The sequence below is a fragment of the Oculina patagonica genome, chromosome 1, assembly GCF_052425735.1.
Source record: "Oculina patagonica isolate OP01 chromosome 1, crgOcupat, whole genome shotgun sequence".
In the NCBI taxonomy this organism is placed as follows: Eukaryota; Metazoa; Cnidaria; class Anthozoa; order Scleractinia; family Oculinidae; genus Oculina; species Oculina patagonica.
Genome location: NC_135758.1, coordinates 29,175,486 through 29,193,065, shown reverse-complemented (window position 1 = coordinate 29,193,065; position 17,580 = coordinate 29,175,486). Strand labels below are relative to the sequence as shown.

General features: G+C 39.3%; 2 protein-coding genes across 3 annotated transcripts; both read left to right on the top strand.

Annotated features, from left to right (window-relative positions):
* The first annotated feature begins 1,560 nt into the window (after positions 1-1,560).
* LOC144662536 (uncharacterized) lies at positions 1,561-10,594 on the top strand. 2 transcript variants are annotated; one of them, XM_078523373.1, is made up of 3 exons: positions 1,561-1,624; positions 3,783-4,496; positions 8,991-10,594. In XM_078523373.1, exons 2-3 carry the CDS (start codon positions 3,995-3,997, stop codon positions 9,797-9,799), a joined length of 1,311 nt encoding a protein of 436 aa, XP_078379499.1. In that variant the 5' UTR covers positions 1,561-1,624; positions 3,783-3,994; the 3' UTR covers positions 9,800-10,594. The 2 variants fall into 2 exon arrangements, with proteins under 2 accessions (XP_078379499.1, XP_078379493.1); XM_078523367.1 differs by lacking the exon at positions 1,561-1,624 and adding an exon at positions 3,440-3,652.
* Positions 10,595-10,928: 334 nt separating this feature from the next.
* On the top strand, positions 10,929-15,716 carry LOC144662549 (uncharacterized). The gene is made up of 2 exons (XM_078523386.1): positions 10,929-11,981; positions 14,077-15,716. Exons 1-2 carry the CDS (start codon positions 11,453-11,455, stop codon positions 14,853-14,855), a joined length of 1,308 nt encoding a protein of 435 aa, XP_078379512.1. The 5' UTR covers positions 10,929-11,452; the 3' UTR covers positions 14,856-15,716.
* The last annotated feature ends 1,864 nt before the right edge of the window (positions 15,717-17,580 follow it).

The following is a 17,580-nucleotide window of genomic DNA, read 5'->3' as shown; positions in this document are numbered from 1 at the left end:
CACTATGAGAGTAAAGTGTATTCCTCAAAAACACAACGCAGTGCCCGGGCCAGGGCTCGAACCGGGACCGTTCAATCCGCGCTAAAATTCAAAGTTTTCTTAATTTTAAGGCCCGAAATGGTAAAATTATTAATTTGAAAGCTGGTAGGCCGCGTAACTGGAGGCTGGAAAGCTGGAGGAGACTGAACTGCTCGCGCGCTGCACTCAAAGGAATCCGATTCCGTTTAATGACGTAGATTGTTTAGCAAGAGTAGAGTTCTAAATCGCTACCATAAATGACAACTTTTGCTCACACAAACAACCTGTCCGACCCAAATTTACGTTGTGGACAGTGTAGTATACTTTTTGCAAATGCTTGCTTCCTTGAACGGGTTCAAACTCTCGTCCAACTCTCGTCCAAGACAAACAGCAGGATTCTATTTTAAAGGAATCTATTTTAAAGGTTAGGTAATTGTTTATTAAGCCTAGCATTTTGTTTAGAGGAAAACCATCTAGATCTGAGATCTGAACTGAAAATTTTCAGTGGATTTATTTAACAGTTGTTAATGTAGAACTGTTTTCTATCGAGTGTCGAAAGTAATCCGGAATTGAATTGGTTTTGCATTTACTCAGTGACTGGTTTAAAAATTCGAACCACCTGCTCATTCAACCAGTAACATTAAAAAAAAAACAGCGACTTGGTCTAGCGCGCTTTCCCGCGCTTGGCACTGGTGAGGTCGCTATTCCTGGAGTTCTCATTGGTTCTTTGTCTTGTTAATTTGCGATTTTTGTGATTGGCCAGAAGTAATTGCTTTGGTTTTGCTTAAAACCAATCAAATGCAAACCAAGAGTGTCTTTGGTCTCACGCATTTTTCCCGCGCTTGGCACCGTTTACGTGTATTTTCTTCGAGTCGTCATTGGCTTATTGGCTCTTGTATGCAATTATCGTGATTGGCCAGTTGTAATTGCTTTGGGTTTGGTTTTAAGACACTCAAAAGAGAACTGCTGTCGCAATATGATACAGATGGATTAAATGCCGGCCCAAACATCACATGAACGGTAACTGCCGCTTTCTTTAGCCCTATCTTTAAACATGAAACGGCATTAAATTACGGAGTGATTTCTGAGCAGGAACCGATGTTACCTTACTACGCTCTTTCTTGAGGAAATCCTTTACAAGTATAAGATTCCAGGACTGGCGAGTATGGTTTGTAACTTAGTGGACGTATATATCCGTCTCGCATTAAAACAAAAAAAAAAATAAGAGGGGAAGGGAATATTAGAAGTCAGACGTATATTCATCGTGGTCTGCTTTGTGCGTCTCAAAGACGTACTTGATAGAAGCTTATTTTCATCTTGTATAAAATCGGGACGCACTTTAAAACTTTGTACAGCTAGACCTACAAACCGTTTAGATGTCCTTGGTAAAAAACGGACATAGCTTTATTCTTGGCTCTTGTATTAGGTCTTTTCTTTGGTATCTTTTAGAAGGAGAATGGCGTTCTTTTATTTTTTGCCTTCCAAAGTATGATTTCGTACTATTTCTTCATTAGGGAAAGTGTAATATACCTGGATTTGGGGAAGAGCTCTCTCCTCCTCAGAGGTTCCCTATGGGGGCGTTCGTTATAAAAATCCGCTTGGCAAGGTGAGTTACTCAGCGGATTCTCTCCACCGAAAACCCCCTGAGAAGCCTCTGCGGAGGAGAGAGGGGGGAAGGTGGTTGGGAAATGGGTAAAATACGGCTCAACATTAAGTTGCGCCCCCCCCCCCCCCCTCTCACCAAGCAAAAATTAATTTTCATCCCCTCACTCGATAATGTTAAAATCACCCCCTCCCCACACACGTCCTTTTTATTGACAGACCAGACTGATTTAGGATTTTAGTTGCATGCTGCGAAGCCTTAGCGTAGCAGCAGAACTATTTTTGACTGTCCGCGCGGGGCCTGGGCGCTTTATATAGGCGACACACTCGATTTGACTTTTTCGCTGGCGATGATTTTGAGTACATGCAGTACGTATGATCAGCGGCATGTAAAATGTGGAAGCTGCGTTTGTCGTTTGCGATGTCCTTTTCGCTAAAGAGCAAGAAGTTAAACTTTAAAGCGCTGCCGCTTGCGCTTCTGTTCATACTTTGTAAATGCTTGAAACCTCTCTTGAGCAAGATGGTCAAGTATAGTGCCGGGGAAACGGTCGGTCTTTTTATCCCTTGTGCGCCAGCTCTGATGAATAACGAATTAACGAGGCCTTCTTATGATTCGCTTTCATAATTATTTATTACTAAGTTAATTTAAGGAAAAATTTTCCTTTCTGAGCCTTAAGCGGGAAATATGCTACAGCAATAACACTACGAAGATTATTTGCGAAGGCTACATGAAAACGTTTCCATAATGACCGCGAGCTTCGAGCTTTTTGACGTCATAAATTGGTGTTTCCGATGGCTTTGCAATTGAATTGCACGTGCTATGTTATGTTGCATTGCTTCCTTTCCTCAATGTCACTAATTATTATATAAACTAAGCGAATTACCAGCATTTAACTCACTGAGAAAAATCATATCTTTCACATCTGCGAAATGTGAACATCCGAAACATTCCTATGACCTTCCAATCGTTCCTACTATTATAATTATTATTGTTATAACTTACTTCGCAGCACTTTACTTGCTACCAGCAACTCCTAGTAGGATAAAAGTTATCCGCTCTTTGCTGAACCAAGAGAAAATAAATTGAACCAAGAGAAAATAACTTGGTTTAGTCTGGGCTCGATTGTTCAGTGAGTTTCTTTACCATTTTTAATTCACGCTTTATAAGCTTAGTGCTAATTTTTTTGATAAACTCTTAACACTTCATTTCTACATCTCCTTGGTTAATCCTAAAGTTTGAATTGAAAACAGAGTGAAAAATTGATTACAGTAAAAAAAAAACAACAAAAAAATTGGAACTCCGCGTTAATTTTTTTCCAAGATTAAAGATAATAAACCCGGACCCGAAAGACCCACATTTTATTTTCTAACCACAGATAATTGCAAACACTGATCGTCAACTCAAGGAAATCAAAGTTGCTCCACATTAAGCATAACTGAGGTCATGACTTCTTATCTGACGCTGCTCCCACCTGGAGTTTGGCCCTGGGTATTTTCAAAATAAAATTAGTTGATTTGCAGGTATAACTATTTTTTTATGCAACAATCAAAACATTTTGTAAGCTGAGCCAAACCAAACTTCGCCGTGAAGAAAGGATCGAGTTTTGAATCGAATCTAGCAATGGATCGGTCATCGAAGATATTTTCAAATCGCTGCTAAAATCATACGAATAATATGATACGAGGAATGCAGAGGCGTTTCAGATGCTTTGCGGGTTGGACAAACTGTATGACCGCAAGCCACAGAATCAACGTGCAAGAAATCACGGCCTGAATCTGAAAACAGCAAAAGCAGGTGGTTTGAGTTTCCGTGAAGAAAATTACAGGTGTCCATGGATTGACTAAAAATTATCGCGGTTCAAAATCAAATGGCATTCCGCTCCATTTTTTAAAATAGTTGGGACTTTTCTGGTATTACAATAAGCTATAATACTAATACTGCAAGCTGAAACATCTACTAGATAAAGTATAAACGAAGACTAACATAATTACCTGGCTTTTAATGGAAGTAAGATGTCTTCAAGGAAGATTGGTTAGTTGTAATCGAAATTTGTGGGTTTTTAAATCTTGATCCAAAGAATGAGCAAATATCAAATGTAAATAAGTCCGACTGATTTTGGTCTCTGTTTGCTAACACAATTTGCATATGTATGTTTTGCCAGGAGTCAGATGTTTGATCGTGGTACAGAAAAGTCAAGCCGCCAAGCTGTAGAAACGGCGTGGTCGCCCGTGTGTTTTGTCAAGCCTGAATACTTCTATAAACGATGAATTGGCCTGAATCTTAGCGACTTATTTAAGCGCCAGTCAAGACGTCAATTCGTCCCTTATAAGACTCAAATTAAACGACCTTCCGCGCGGCAAACATCGGCAAGAGATGGCAGACGAAACAAAAGAGTATGAAGCGACAGAAATGGAATTATTCACCGCCAAAGAGGAAAATGACAAAGCGAAAGAAAAACCAGTAACAATCCTTGCCTTCTACATTTTCGGTTTCTTGATTTATGCGATTTACTCGTTGATAATATCGGGCGCTCAAGATATTCTGGCAGGAACATTTGTGCCCACATCGGCCGTGTTGGTCGCGAATGTCGGACCGTACTTCGTCATCACTCTTGTAGCGCCATATCACATTCAAAAAATCGCGTATTTCCCCCGAATACTGGCCATATGTTTTCTGGAGGCTACAGGACTTATCTTGGTAGCTACAGCCAATCGAGTTGGATTGAGATTGTTCGGGGTTTCGCTGTCTTCATTTGGATTTGGTTTGGGGGAGTTATCGTTCATAGCCATGACGTCCTTCTACCATGATACGGCAGTTAGCGCCTTCTCAGCCGGTACAGGGACTGGTATATCACTTGCGCCATTGTATTACACAGGTATTTCATTTATAAAACTTACTATTTTGTATAATAATTTGATTTATATGCGTCTTATTTTTACTCACTTCTAACAAGACTAAATTAAATTTTGGCCGGTGAAAATATTATGCTGTAAATTGTTTCCTTGTATTGTTCAGTGTAAAACTCGGCACTATTAACTTTGTTATTCGCTCCGGCAACCAGTTAAGTTTGAGCGACACAGTTTAAAAGGATTATTTAAACGCACAAAATAAAATTAAGACGCTCAGTTACTTTCTCAAATTCAGTGTGACAAGTCATACCATTAAAACTTGAACGAAATATAAATTAAATTCAATAATGTCGATCTTTTATTCACCGCATATGCATGCTGTTGTTGTAGGGATTTTCCAGCCTTTCTCTTCTGATATAATGTTTCGCTATAATAAAAATAACCAGGAGAAATTTAAGCCATGTTTTGGTGTTTTATATTATCCCGAAGGAGTACAATACAGTGAAATTTACAAAACACAATACTGTAATAAATTCCCTAAAATTCATGCAGGTGCCGAAGTTAATGGATTCATAAAACATAATGGTTTGTCGCGATCTATTGTCATTCAGCTTGGACAATTTTAGCCACAGTCTGTCCATAATATGCACATTGAAATCACGAATATACTCTCGAGTGAACTCACTCAACAAAGGTCTAGGAAAAAATAAAATCGCCACGGAAATAAGAAAACTTGTTGTATAACCGGGTGCTTTAAATCACTAACCTGATAAATCATATTAATTAACATGTAAAATTTTGTTAAACGCGTCCCTTTCAATTCATACTTAACAAAGAAAATTCATTTCATGGAAAAAGAATTTTCCTATTGACAATCAGTAGGGTTAAGATGATGATTCAGTTATAGTGTGAAAATTGCTGAAAGAATTAACACTGGCGGACGATCAATGTAATTTCAGGGCACGTTGCAAGGAGGAACCGCCTTGTTCAACAAAGCATTCAAAAACATGCAAATGAATGATCATAAGTAACCGCGTGGATTGGCCCATAAGATCATGTATTGTTATATCCTTGCGGCTTTGTATTACATTTAAATTTAAGTCTTCTTAACCAAGTGAGCTCTAAATCTTTATTTTCCTTGCTGATTCACATGAATTTCTCTTAATTTTCCCGGGGGGGGGGGGGCTCCTATATGAAACAGACGGGGATGCTCGTCGGAAATTTTGAAAAGAACCCCTAAAAGAGACCGATCTGGGTGTGGCTCAAGCTTTTCTTGACCCCTAAAAGATACCAAAAAACTAAGAATAGAATTTATATTTGTATATTTATTCGTGTGTAACCGTAAACGAGACCATTATGGCTAAAAATATTGGCGTTTTTCCCGGAACACCCTAAGCGAGACCAAAAATCCGAAATTTACACCCCTAAGCGAGACGACGAGCATACCCGTCATTTTCATATGCGAGTCCCCCCCCCCCCCGGGTTAATTTTAGTGTTAGGAATATGATAGTAAATCAACTCAACAACCCATGTTGGCAATTCTCAAGTTTCATTCTTTACCGTATTGAAGTTCTAAGGATAGTTTACTAGTCACGTCCAATAGTTTATAAAATAGTCCTAGCAACGCGGAACCCAAGAAAACCTAAAGATACAAGTTTTAGACTTAATTTGCCTCCTCCTTTTAAGAATCTGACTTCCTGTGTTTTAAGAAAAGAAAGTACGGGACACAGAGGGCCTAGTCTCATCCCAACTATTCAGCTCCTTTTCGTTCCTCTAGGATAGACTCTAGGAGCCAACACTCGAAACGTCAGCTTTTCCAAATTTCGCTACGGCAGTTTATTTACCTCTTTTAACTTCCAGTGGACAATCAACTTAGTTTTTCATTCGAAAAGAATGCAGGAATGCAGGAAATGCACTCTTAGAGGCCAAAATTTTAAAATTTTCCGGGGGAGCATGCCCCCAAACCCCCCTAGAAGGTTGAGCCTTCGGAGCTCCAAAACGTTTGCTGCCTACTCTGACTCTTATTAAAATCCCTGTAATAGTTGCTTTGTGCACAGATGGAACGACCAGAAAGCATTTTAAAAGGTCAGCAACACTTCTGTTTAGTTTTGTTCCCAAGGAACCACTGAGTAGGTGGGGGGGAGGGTCACATGTTTTTGTGTGCGTGTTTGTGGAGGGTCATGCAACAAAACATTCTAGGAAGTGGGAGGGCCACGAATTTGTTCGCAAAAAAATCCTAAAATACCCCGGCCCACCCCCCCCCCCCCCTAATAAAAAAAAACGTACCTTCCCTAAGCTGCTTTGATCACAAAATTGGCAATTTAATTTGTACAATTCTAATAAGATGTCTTTTATCACGACTTTTGACAATGGAATGCAACATATTTTGTAACTTTACTAGACAGCAAGGACACTTCCTCAACTTTAGCAGCAAAAAATGTCTTGAAATAATGTATCTAGATTGTTGACTGCACTGACTGTACAATCTGTAACGTAAGCTTTGTCCAGTAAGTCCAAAAACTTAATATCATTTAGAGGTAAAACACGCAGTGCAAGGAAGTACAAGTTTCCAGGAAGTTAAATTGATATAGTATCTTGATTTACTCTTGTTAAATTAAAATGGGGCTGAAAGTTGTTTGCACTATCTGTACAATTTGTGAGGCAAGTAAGTCCAATAAGTCCAAAACCTTGATACAATACATGTAGAGTCTAGGACGTAGAGTTGATACAGTGGTAGCTAGTGGTTTGCCAGTGATGAATTTGAATTAAAGGGTCTTTCTGTAGCAAATCCAGAGATGTTTTACACATTTTTTTTAACTTTGGTGTTATTGCTACATGGTTTTCGTTGTCTTTTGTTTAAATATATCTGCCATTTATAGTGAGGATTGGGCTTTTTTATGTACATATTGCATAGAGGCAGAATAGAGGTCAATAACCAGTTCCAATGCAATAGCCACATTCACACATTCATGCTGCTTCTTGACAAAGTGCAGATTAAACATACTGAGGCAATTAGGACAAAACACAGCAGTCAGTGGATTCTTTGAAAACTGTATTTTGGATGTTTTCTGTTGTTTTTTTTGTTTCTGTTCTGGAAACATAATAAAAGAAAGAATCAATAGTTAAAAATTTAATAATTGTTTTACACATATTTGTTTAGACACCAAGACTGATTAACTACAACAACATAATGCAACAAAAGTAGTTACTGAATTCACTTAAATTTTTCTTTTTTCTGAAACACATCTTTCTTCATGTACATTATGCTTCTTAAATCATTTACTACTTATTATAGCCTACTTAGTTGTTTGCTAACCACACAGCTTTATAAAGGTCAGTTTAGACTCTTGATTTATTTAGATTTGTTTAAATGTGATACATTGTAGTTCTGTTATCACTCAGATTATCAGTGGTTAAGCCTGAAATAAGTTTGTTTGTATCCAAATTATGCAATCCAATCAATGTTAAAATCACCTAGTATTATATGAAAACGTTCCGTTGACAGAAGGGATCGCGAATGAAGCTCTCTCAATGCTTTGTGATCTATAAATTCCAGCAAATCTATATATAACAACATCTAGCAGATATTTAACCTTTTAAAATTGTTATTTCGATTCCATGAACACTTTGACTATTAAGCTTATGTTATTCATCAATAAGGTAGTCCATGAAGTACAAGCAAATATAAACTTTAGATAGCTCACCTCAGCAGTTATGGCAGTATACTTGTTCTGCACATCTCATCTTCAGTTAAAGCTCAGGTTACAATGTTGCCAGTAGTTCAGATCACAAATATTTCAATTCTGATGTTTAGCCGTGCTTATAGTGCTTTCAATGCTTTATATTCAGTTCAACCTCAGTCTTGAAAGGCAAAGGTCTGCCCGAAACCCAGCACTCACCAGCTCGTAAACCACAATTTAGTTTAGTCCCTCGACCTATCGGTGTGTCGATAAGGTTTTTGTGTACTATGATATCTCAATATGTTTGTAAGTGAGCGCAAAAAATATCAGCTACTAATCTTCCTCGAGTCAAGGCTTCTGGCTGCGAAAAATTCTCACATGCACGACCGTAAAACCAAGATGGCGGACGCAACAAATCGTTTTTAGTTACCAATCCCCTTCGGTTCGAATCATCACATCGCCGAAAAATGGGGGACTCTGGGAACGAGATTGTTAATGGAGTAATTTTCACATTATCACAAGAATCCTTGATCGTGCCCTAGCATAAGGCTCGAGACTACGTCCTCGCCTAAAAAAATAATAACTATGTTCAGTTATACATGGTAGTGTTTTAAACGAATACATTCGTTGGCAGTATTTTTGTGTTATAATAACGATGGTGATGATAATGGCGATTAATATTTTCATTTTTATACAATATAGTTTTGTCGTAAAAGTAGGCATGTTACATACTAGAGATGGTCCAGATGCTGCTTACTAGATCTCAGAAGTATGCATCGTCCGGGTTTAGAGACTGAAGCTATCTCGTATGACTAAGCAGGTGTTCTTTCTATTCCACAGCAATGACAACATGGGCTTGTGTCTCTCCCTCTGTCACCATTTCTATCATGGCTGTCAGTTTGGTGTTACTGTTGATATTCTACGCTCTAATGGAAAGAAAGCACTCTCAATGCTGGCAATCTGCCGCAAACGGAATCACTCACAAGGACATTCAATATTCACCAATCGAAGAACAGGAAACAGAGATCGGCGACGGCCATTTAACATGGAAGGAGAAATGTTCGGCTATCAAAAGAGTTCTGCCGATCATCGCTTCCATAATCAGTGCATGGATCGCGGAATATTTGATCATTCAATCCGTCATCACAACAATAGCGTTCCCGAGTGCGCCTTTTCCTCCTAGAGACCACTATCAGTACTACATCTTCATTTTCCTGTTCGGCGAACTGTTCGGTAGATCGTATTTGATCGTCTTGTCGTATCTCATGCCGAGCCTCGCTCGGAATGTAACCATACGCAGGATATGGTTTCTTGCCGTGGCGGAGATCGGTATTTTAGTTTTCTTTTTGCTGGCGGCTTGGTACCGCTTTTTGACTGACGTTTCAGTAGTTTTAATTCTCTCCTTTATTGGTGGTCTGATAATTGGCATAATGTATGTGAATATGTTAGCGACTTATTCAGAAATCGAGGAGCCAAAGTCCAGAGAGTTTGTTCTTGGGTACGCTTCTGCTGCGACTGGCGCTGGGGCGATTACCGCTGGCTTGTTAGGATTGCTGATCGAGCCTTGGCTACGTCGTCACTGTTTAGGTGTGGCGCAAAATAGCAGCTTTTGCTTTACTCGATTGCAGGGAGGTGGAGTCTGTAAATAAACGGCAAATCAGACGGCAACATATTGACAGGGGGTCTATGGGCTATACAACTTCATATGTACAGAAATTTATTAAATTTCATAGAGGTATTCTGGGCATAGTTAGAGATATTTATAAATTGCATCGAACTTGGGGAAATATATTTATTAATGTAATCAAAATTAGCCACCACTGGTATATTGTTTCTCGACAGTCATGCGAAAGAGACGAATAAAAGAGAGGATCCCTTTTAAATGAAACTTAAATAGGGGGAAATTAATTGCTACATAACTGAAAGTATGTGTGCAGGTTAATTCCTTTAAGGCATTGTCTCAAGAAGATATTTGTCTCTAGAAATCAGCGATAAAAAAAATCGTTAATACGGACATTGAAGCGACATACCTTCGTGTGTGTGCTCGTATTGTATTTGCAATAAAGAGGTGTCCGTTACAGAAGTAGGGTCATTGTACGGAATTTAATTGGTCGCTCTGGGATCAAGTGATGGGTCGTTAGAATCATAGTTACTAACTATGTTAGAATGAAGTGTCCATATTATCGAGGTAATATTTACAAAACTTGTGGTCTTAGAATTGAGGAATAATGTATATAAAGTAAATTTTTTGGGCTACTTTACTTGGGTTATTTTTATGCTGTTGCGGAGAAAAAGTAAACGAGAATTTATCGAATTTTGCATGTAAACAAAACCGAACAAGAGAGTATTTATGGACTCAAAGAAAAGCAAAGCGTTTCAAACATGTAAATTGTAAATAGGTGACGAAAATAAACAAGGGTTATTATTTTCTAGTATAGATTAAAATGATTTGTTTGTCACACGGAACAGTCGACTCTCCTCAACCGATACCTCCTGAAATTAAAAAGCGGACGCGAGGCACGAAGAAGGTCCTTGCCATTGCCATAATCCAGTCAAATTTGATTCATCTTTCTCCAAGATAAACACCTCTCGAAGGTAGCGTTGGTTAGTTGGTCCTCGCATGTCCACTTTAGCTAGTTCTCTGATAAAACTATAGCACAGAGAAATTTTTAATGCTGTCGGAAGGTTCGGCAGCTCCTGTCGGAAATTGTGCAAATTTCCGTCGCGGTCCGAGTAAATTTACGTTAACCCCCCCCAGAATTCATGTCGGCTTTTAAATTTCGTCCGTCCAACTGGTGGGGTCGTGCCACCTGTTTAAGTTGTCATTATTTTTTTCTCGATCGAAACGTCAGTGATTATAAGAGGACCTTGAAAAGTTCAAGAATTTTGACATCTGGAGACTTTCCACTTTTTTCAGTTCGAAACTCGCAAGAAAGACTTGCTTTTCTTGGTTGGCCGGTTCAGTCTGTCGCAAAAAACAAGAACAACTTGAATTACCAGTTAAAAACCTTACATTCAAGTTTGATCAGGATCCAGCCCTTGTTTCTTGTTTCTTTGTGGCCACCAGGTTGTCATAACGTAAGCGAACGGAATGTGTCTTTGAACAATCAAAATTTTATTGACGAGTTGTGTGCCATGACGTGAGAGTCAAACGTTTCTTCTCCTTGATCGCTCTCGTCGTGAAAATCACGACCGGCACGAGTTTGATATTATATCGAAGCTTTAGATTTATCAGCTAAACGGAAGGAAACGTATCCAAGCGGAATCTGATTACGAGTGGTCAACGTTGAAGTTGGCCAAAAATGGAGAACACAGACGAAAATGGCGGAGAAAACACGGAGGAAACCCCAACAAAAGACGAACAGAGCGAAGAAAGTGAGGAATTAAAAGCTGCAAAACCGAAAAAGGAGCCATTACGAAACCTTTTGGCCTTCTACGCCTTTGGAGCGCTCATCTACACGGTCTATTCTGTCATCATTTCAGGGGCACAGGACATCTTAGCGGGTACTTTTATTCCAACGGCTGCCGTGTTAGTGACAAATGTTGGTCCGTATTTTCTTGTGACAATGATCGCGCCGTACTTTATACACAAAGTGCCTTATGTTGTTCGAATAGTGGCAGTTTACGCATTTTTTACAGCAGGCCTGTTTATAATTGTCTACGCCAAGGAAGTTTATCTCAAGTTAGTTGGAATCTGTACCACTTCCCTGGGGGCAGGAATTGGAGAAGTGTCGTTTTTTACGTTGACTGCTTATTACGAGAAAGTTACGGTCGCTGCGTATTCGGCGGGCACCGGTTCAGGATTCATATTAGGACCTCTTTATTATACAGGTAAGTTTACAGATTTGTATGCCTATTTATAGTGAGGCAAACCACTATAGATTACAAACAAAAACGCCTTTTTATGGCTGTCTTATTTCGATGAAACGTGGGTCATTAAATTTTGTCAGTTGAAAGTCTTATGGTGGATTTCCACTGACGCGTAATTTTTTACGTGCGTTTACGTGCGTGAAAAATTTAGAGACAATGTATGAACGGCGTGCGTAAACGTGTACGCAAGTCGTTCATACATTGTCTCTTAATTTTTTCACGCACGTTAACGCACGTAAAAAATGACGCTTCAGTGGAAATCCAGCATTAGGCTACGTTAACACTGGACTGGACCAGAACCGTTCCAAACCGGACCGAATCGGCTTTTGTTTACACGGGACCGTTCTGGAACCCGTCCGAAACGGATCCAAAACTGGTTTTGCAGGTCCAGTTTTAGATCCGTTCCGGACCGGTTCCAGAATGGTCCCGTGTTAACAGAATGCTTCTCCGGTCCGAAAATTTGGACCGGAGGAAATCGTTGTATAGTGTAAATACTTTTAAGTGCTCCCGCATAGCCTCAAACTCTGGCCTGCTTTTACATTATGCTTGTTCGAAGTCGAGTACCTCATATGAATATCATCCCTTGCTTACAGGCAGGCGACCGACTGGCCTGTTCAGCCCGCTATGGTTTCGTATCCCAGGCGGCTAGTACCCTAAGGGTCTGTTTAAATGATTCCGGAAAGAATCAGTTTACATGATACCGAGAGGAAAGTCAAGTCATTCTGGAATAAGTTCATTTCAATTTTCACTCCGGAATGAGATTTTTGTTCTTGAATGACAGTTCATTCTAGTATTATGTAAACAAAAAACGATTTTCGTTCCGAGATGAAATCGCATCTCGTGAAACCATTCCGATATCGCGTAAACAGGCCCTAAGATGCTAACTTGATGGCCCTATTCTCCCAGAGGAGACTTAGGATTCAGATGATGATGATAATGAGAACAAAACTTTCTGTAATCACGCCTGTTAAAAGGAGCGTCTACTCTTAATACCAGTTCTGTTTTGCTAACTTTATCAAAGCTACCTGTTATCTAATTTAGCCGGTAAAAACAAATATTAATTTTCCAAACAACTCGAATTAGCTTTATGTATATTTTTCGTTTTTGAAGTGTTTACCTTGGCACCTGCCAGGCAAAACAAAACAACACGATTTGTTCCGTGCGTACTTGCCAATAAAAGTGCATTACAGAAAAATCTTACATTCTTTCAATAGTAATTTTTCGACTGAGCTTTGGCTGATACTACTTCTCCATTGGGTTATCACAGGATATATCTCTTTGGTTAGTGGTGCATGTTATTCCTGAAATGTACACTTGTTCAATTTTGTTTATTTGAGCCTTAAAATGTTGATATAGCATTCATCTTCAAAACGCCGCGCGTGGGTTGGTAGATTTTTACTTCTTGAAACCAGAAAACCAAGTTTAATCAACGCTACTGGGCCAATTTTGACGCTTTCTTCTCTTATTGTGAGCGCTCTCGCATTCAAATTTGCCGCTTCGCTGATAATGAATATTTAATGATGTCCATGCATTCTCAAAAAAAAACAAAAAGCTTTAAGCCCCATGACTAAAACTTTATTTTAAAAATCCCTGTGACACATCACGTAAAGAATACCGTGATAATGAGGCCCATTTCGACCTATTTTTGGGTTCGTTTGGCCTTTCCTGCTCTGATCTTGCGATCTACTTGGCTCCGGTGTAGGTTGAAATGTTCAGTTGGTTCTCAGTCCAGTAGAGAAAGACTGAAACTAAATGAACTCCTGTTTTCATTCGGAGGAAAAAGTATCACTGCATGGCGGAGATCCAGTGGTTGTAAGCGTCATATTGACTTGTCATTGTGCCATGCTTACGAGACTGTTTTTGAAGTACGCTCTTGAGTACTTAAGCTAGTTCTTGATTGGTTAATAAGAATCAGAAACAAGCCGCGCGTCTCCGAAGATTTGCCAAAAACAGCATTCGTTTTCTTGACTAGTTTCTGAAGGACACTCTTTTAACTGAACACGTCAAAACTAAAAGACTTTTCCTTAAAAAATGTCCTTTGTTTTTCTTTTTAAAGGTCTAACAACATGGAGCTGTGTCTCACCAAACAACGCTATGATGATAATGGCCGGGTCGCCTCTTCTTTATCTGTTATTTTATGCCGTCATGGAGAAAAAACACTCTAAAGCTGTCCAGTTAGAAAATACTTCAGAAGATAGCAAAGAAACAGAATCTGAAAGAGTCACATGGAAAGAGAAACTCTCTGCAGCTGGCCAAATCCTCCCATTGGTTATAGCTCTGTTTGTTGCCTACGTCAGCGAATACGTCATCATACAATCTGTCATCACGACAATGGCATTTCCAAACGCTCCATTCCCACCCAGAGTTCACTACAGATACTACATATTTATATTTTTAAGTGGTGAATTTATAGCCAGGTCGTATCTCGCGGTCATTGCGTCGCTAAAGCCCAGCCTTGTCAACGTTTTCGCAATCAGGCGGATATGGATTTTGTCGTTGATCTTGGTGGTTCAGCTTGCGTTTTTTATACTGGCGGCGTGGTATCGGTTCTTACATGACGTGTGGATCGTTTTTATCTTAATCTTTGTCGCTGGCCTGGGTGCTGGCGCGGCCTTCACAAACGCTTTTGTGGTGGTTTCAGAGACCGATGCTAAATTCAAAGAATTTTCTATGGGATTTGCTACCATCGGGATGGGAGCAGGGACGTTTTGTGCGGGGGTAGTGGGACTTCTTATGGAGCCTGCGATCCGCGATCACTGTTTAGCTGTGTCAGATGTTGGTGATTATTGTTTTACTAGACCTTTCGGTGGGTGGAATCAAACCATAGGTTGCTGACAGGAGGAAAATATATAAAAAAGATACTGTAGATAAGTCTAGGATAGTTTTAAAGTATTTTTGTGCCGAAATATATCCCTTTAGCAAGATTTGCCATGAAGTGGGAGGCGGGTGGGCGACGAACTTAACGTACAAGCATTGGTGTTGAAAGTGTCTTGTTCCCAAATCCTTTTCTACAGAAGATTTGAAATTCGTTAGGATTGTTAAGAATATGCCATTATTTGTATTTCCATATATAGCTTTCCTTAGCCTGTTTACTGCCTTCTTTTGTATGTTTAGCCTCCAGTTTCTCCAACTTCATGTTCGTCCCCCTTCTTTGTTGCTAAGATGTTGCATTCCGTGCTAGGTTATTTTCAATGGTCATGTTTTCACACTGTAAAGGGCTGACGTGGCTTGGACATTTTTCGATTGAGCGCTTTTTTCCGACCAGAATTATGCGTGTACTTTGAAGTTTTCGTTTTAAATTGTATTTGATGGGACTTGGTTAATCCTACCCTGGCTTTGTCTTGAGTTGAATGAAGACAACAGCCGAGGAATGGACGGGGTGTTGGCACAAGAAAGAATTTTAAACTAATACACAAGAAAATGTAAAAAAATATTCTTTGACGGCTGGTTTGGGCTTGTTTATTATATTCTTAATTACTATCTACCGAAGGGCTTCATAATAAGTTCAATTTTTGTTTATTTCAAAACCAGAACCAAATCTGTATTTCAGTGTTTAATTGTTAGAACACTGTTTTTTGTCCGCTCTCTCTATTTGTCAGTTATTTCATTGTTTGTCGTATGTTTTTCGTTGTGTTTTACCAGTAGTTCTTGTTTAGTTGTGATGACTTGTTCAATAAAATGATTCGTTGAGCTTTACGTCACGTATATTTGAATGAATCATCCATGTGGACTGAGGGGGAAAAAATTAGATAGAAAGAGATATTCGCAGTTTTAACGTCCTGACACACGAAGAGACATTCATCATTGCGACATTCGTCGCAACATCTGTTTGGGACCCCGTGGGGGGAGGCGGTATCTATACGGGTAGACTCTGCCCGAATCGAGCACCTTTTTCAGCTGGTTGTATAGGAAAGGGTAGTAGTTCAATCAGTTCACGAAGTGGGCTGTAGAAAAGGGTATATACAGAAAACTGTCATTTAGGTATGAAATGGGCTTTTCAAAATACCACTTCGATTAGACCCACCGAACAGATGATTCATATAAGTATTTTAAGGGTTTTATCAAGTGAAAAGTGTAGAAAAGGGATGAAGCATATTTCTGCTAAATTAAGGTATGTGAAAGGTGTAGAAAATACATTGAAAAGGTTTCCTTTTCTGTAATAAAATGGTATACGAAAGGCTAAGGGTTTGGGCCTTGGGGCGGAGCCTCCCTGCGCAAGTTTTTTTATCACAACATACACCCACAATCATGTATTAGCAGAATGGAGCGGGACGTATGTTGCAGCGACACGTCCCCCTCTTGCATTGTTCCCAACTGTTTTCAGGGGACTTTTCGCTACAACCGGTCTTGACTACATTTTCTTGTATGTGCTCGTCCGTCGCACTGTGGTTTCCGTTTTCGCAAATATACAAGACAAGTGTATTTTCGTAACCAGTTGTATTCTTGCAACTAAATTCAATATGCATGGCAGTCATTTACGTTTTTCTTGTTTCACAATCCGACATTTTGACGAGAAAAATCCAAACATCATGTCGGCCTCAGTTATGCAGGCTGATAAAATCAGGAAATTTATTCTGTTCACGATCTTTAAATCAACTTTGAGAATCTTTTTGTACATGTGTAGCCATTTGTAAGAAAAATTGAGAGAGCTATAGTTTAAACCTTTAGTACAATAACCGGTATTCTTGAGTGTTCGTAGGCGCGCGCGTGGGAGAAGTACACACACTCCACGCGCGTTCCCCTTGCAGTTTGCACCCGCCGTCGACTCTTGGATCTTGTACACCAACTGAAAGTTGAAAACGTGCTTCATCTTTCAAATGATTCAACCTTGAATTAAGCATATAGATTTCTTTCATAGAGCTTAATTTATCGATTGGTTCCAGTTGATTGCCAGCTTCTTCTCAGTTTCATCCATAAAACGCAGTACTCAAACTTTATTACTGTACTTAATTACAAAGCATTACAGTTATTTACATATACCTCACTTGACAACCAGTACAGTGAAAAGGTACTTAACCTGCTTTGTTACTTGTGTTTGCTTGACGCGAGCGCAGCCAATAGAAATGTAAGCAATTAATTAACTTCTTAACATAAACGAAGAGTTATTGAATGAGTTATTAGCATATCAAAGAACTTGACGATAGTTTGTGAAGAGTACGGTTAATTACAGAGAGCGAAGGTACTCGTGTAACTAAATGTAAAGTGTTTGCGAAGTCCTTTTGGTGATCTTCAAATTTTACACTTCATGAATGTACAGTACTGAGAACTGTGTTATCACTCAGTCTTTGCGGCCAAAAGAGCCTTTAAATTCGTCGAGCAATACGCTGCGAGGCGTATTCGAATTCAATTCAAAGAAGTTGATTTAATTTTCGCGTCTGTTCACTGTTGTTAGGTAAGTTGTTATGTTCGATTATGTCAACTTAAATGTATCAGTAGTTTTATACAAATGTTTGCTTGTTTTCAGTAAAACAAAGCACTGTTTATGAGAGAAAAACTTTAGTGAAGTGAGCCAAAGTATGCATTTAGGTTAGGGTGGCTAGGTCAATATAAAAGATGCCTG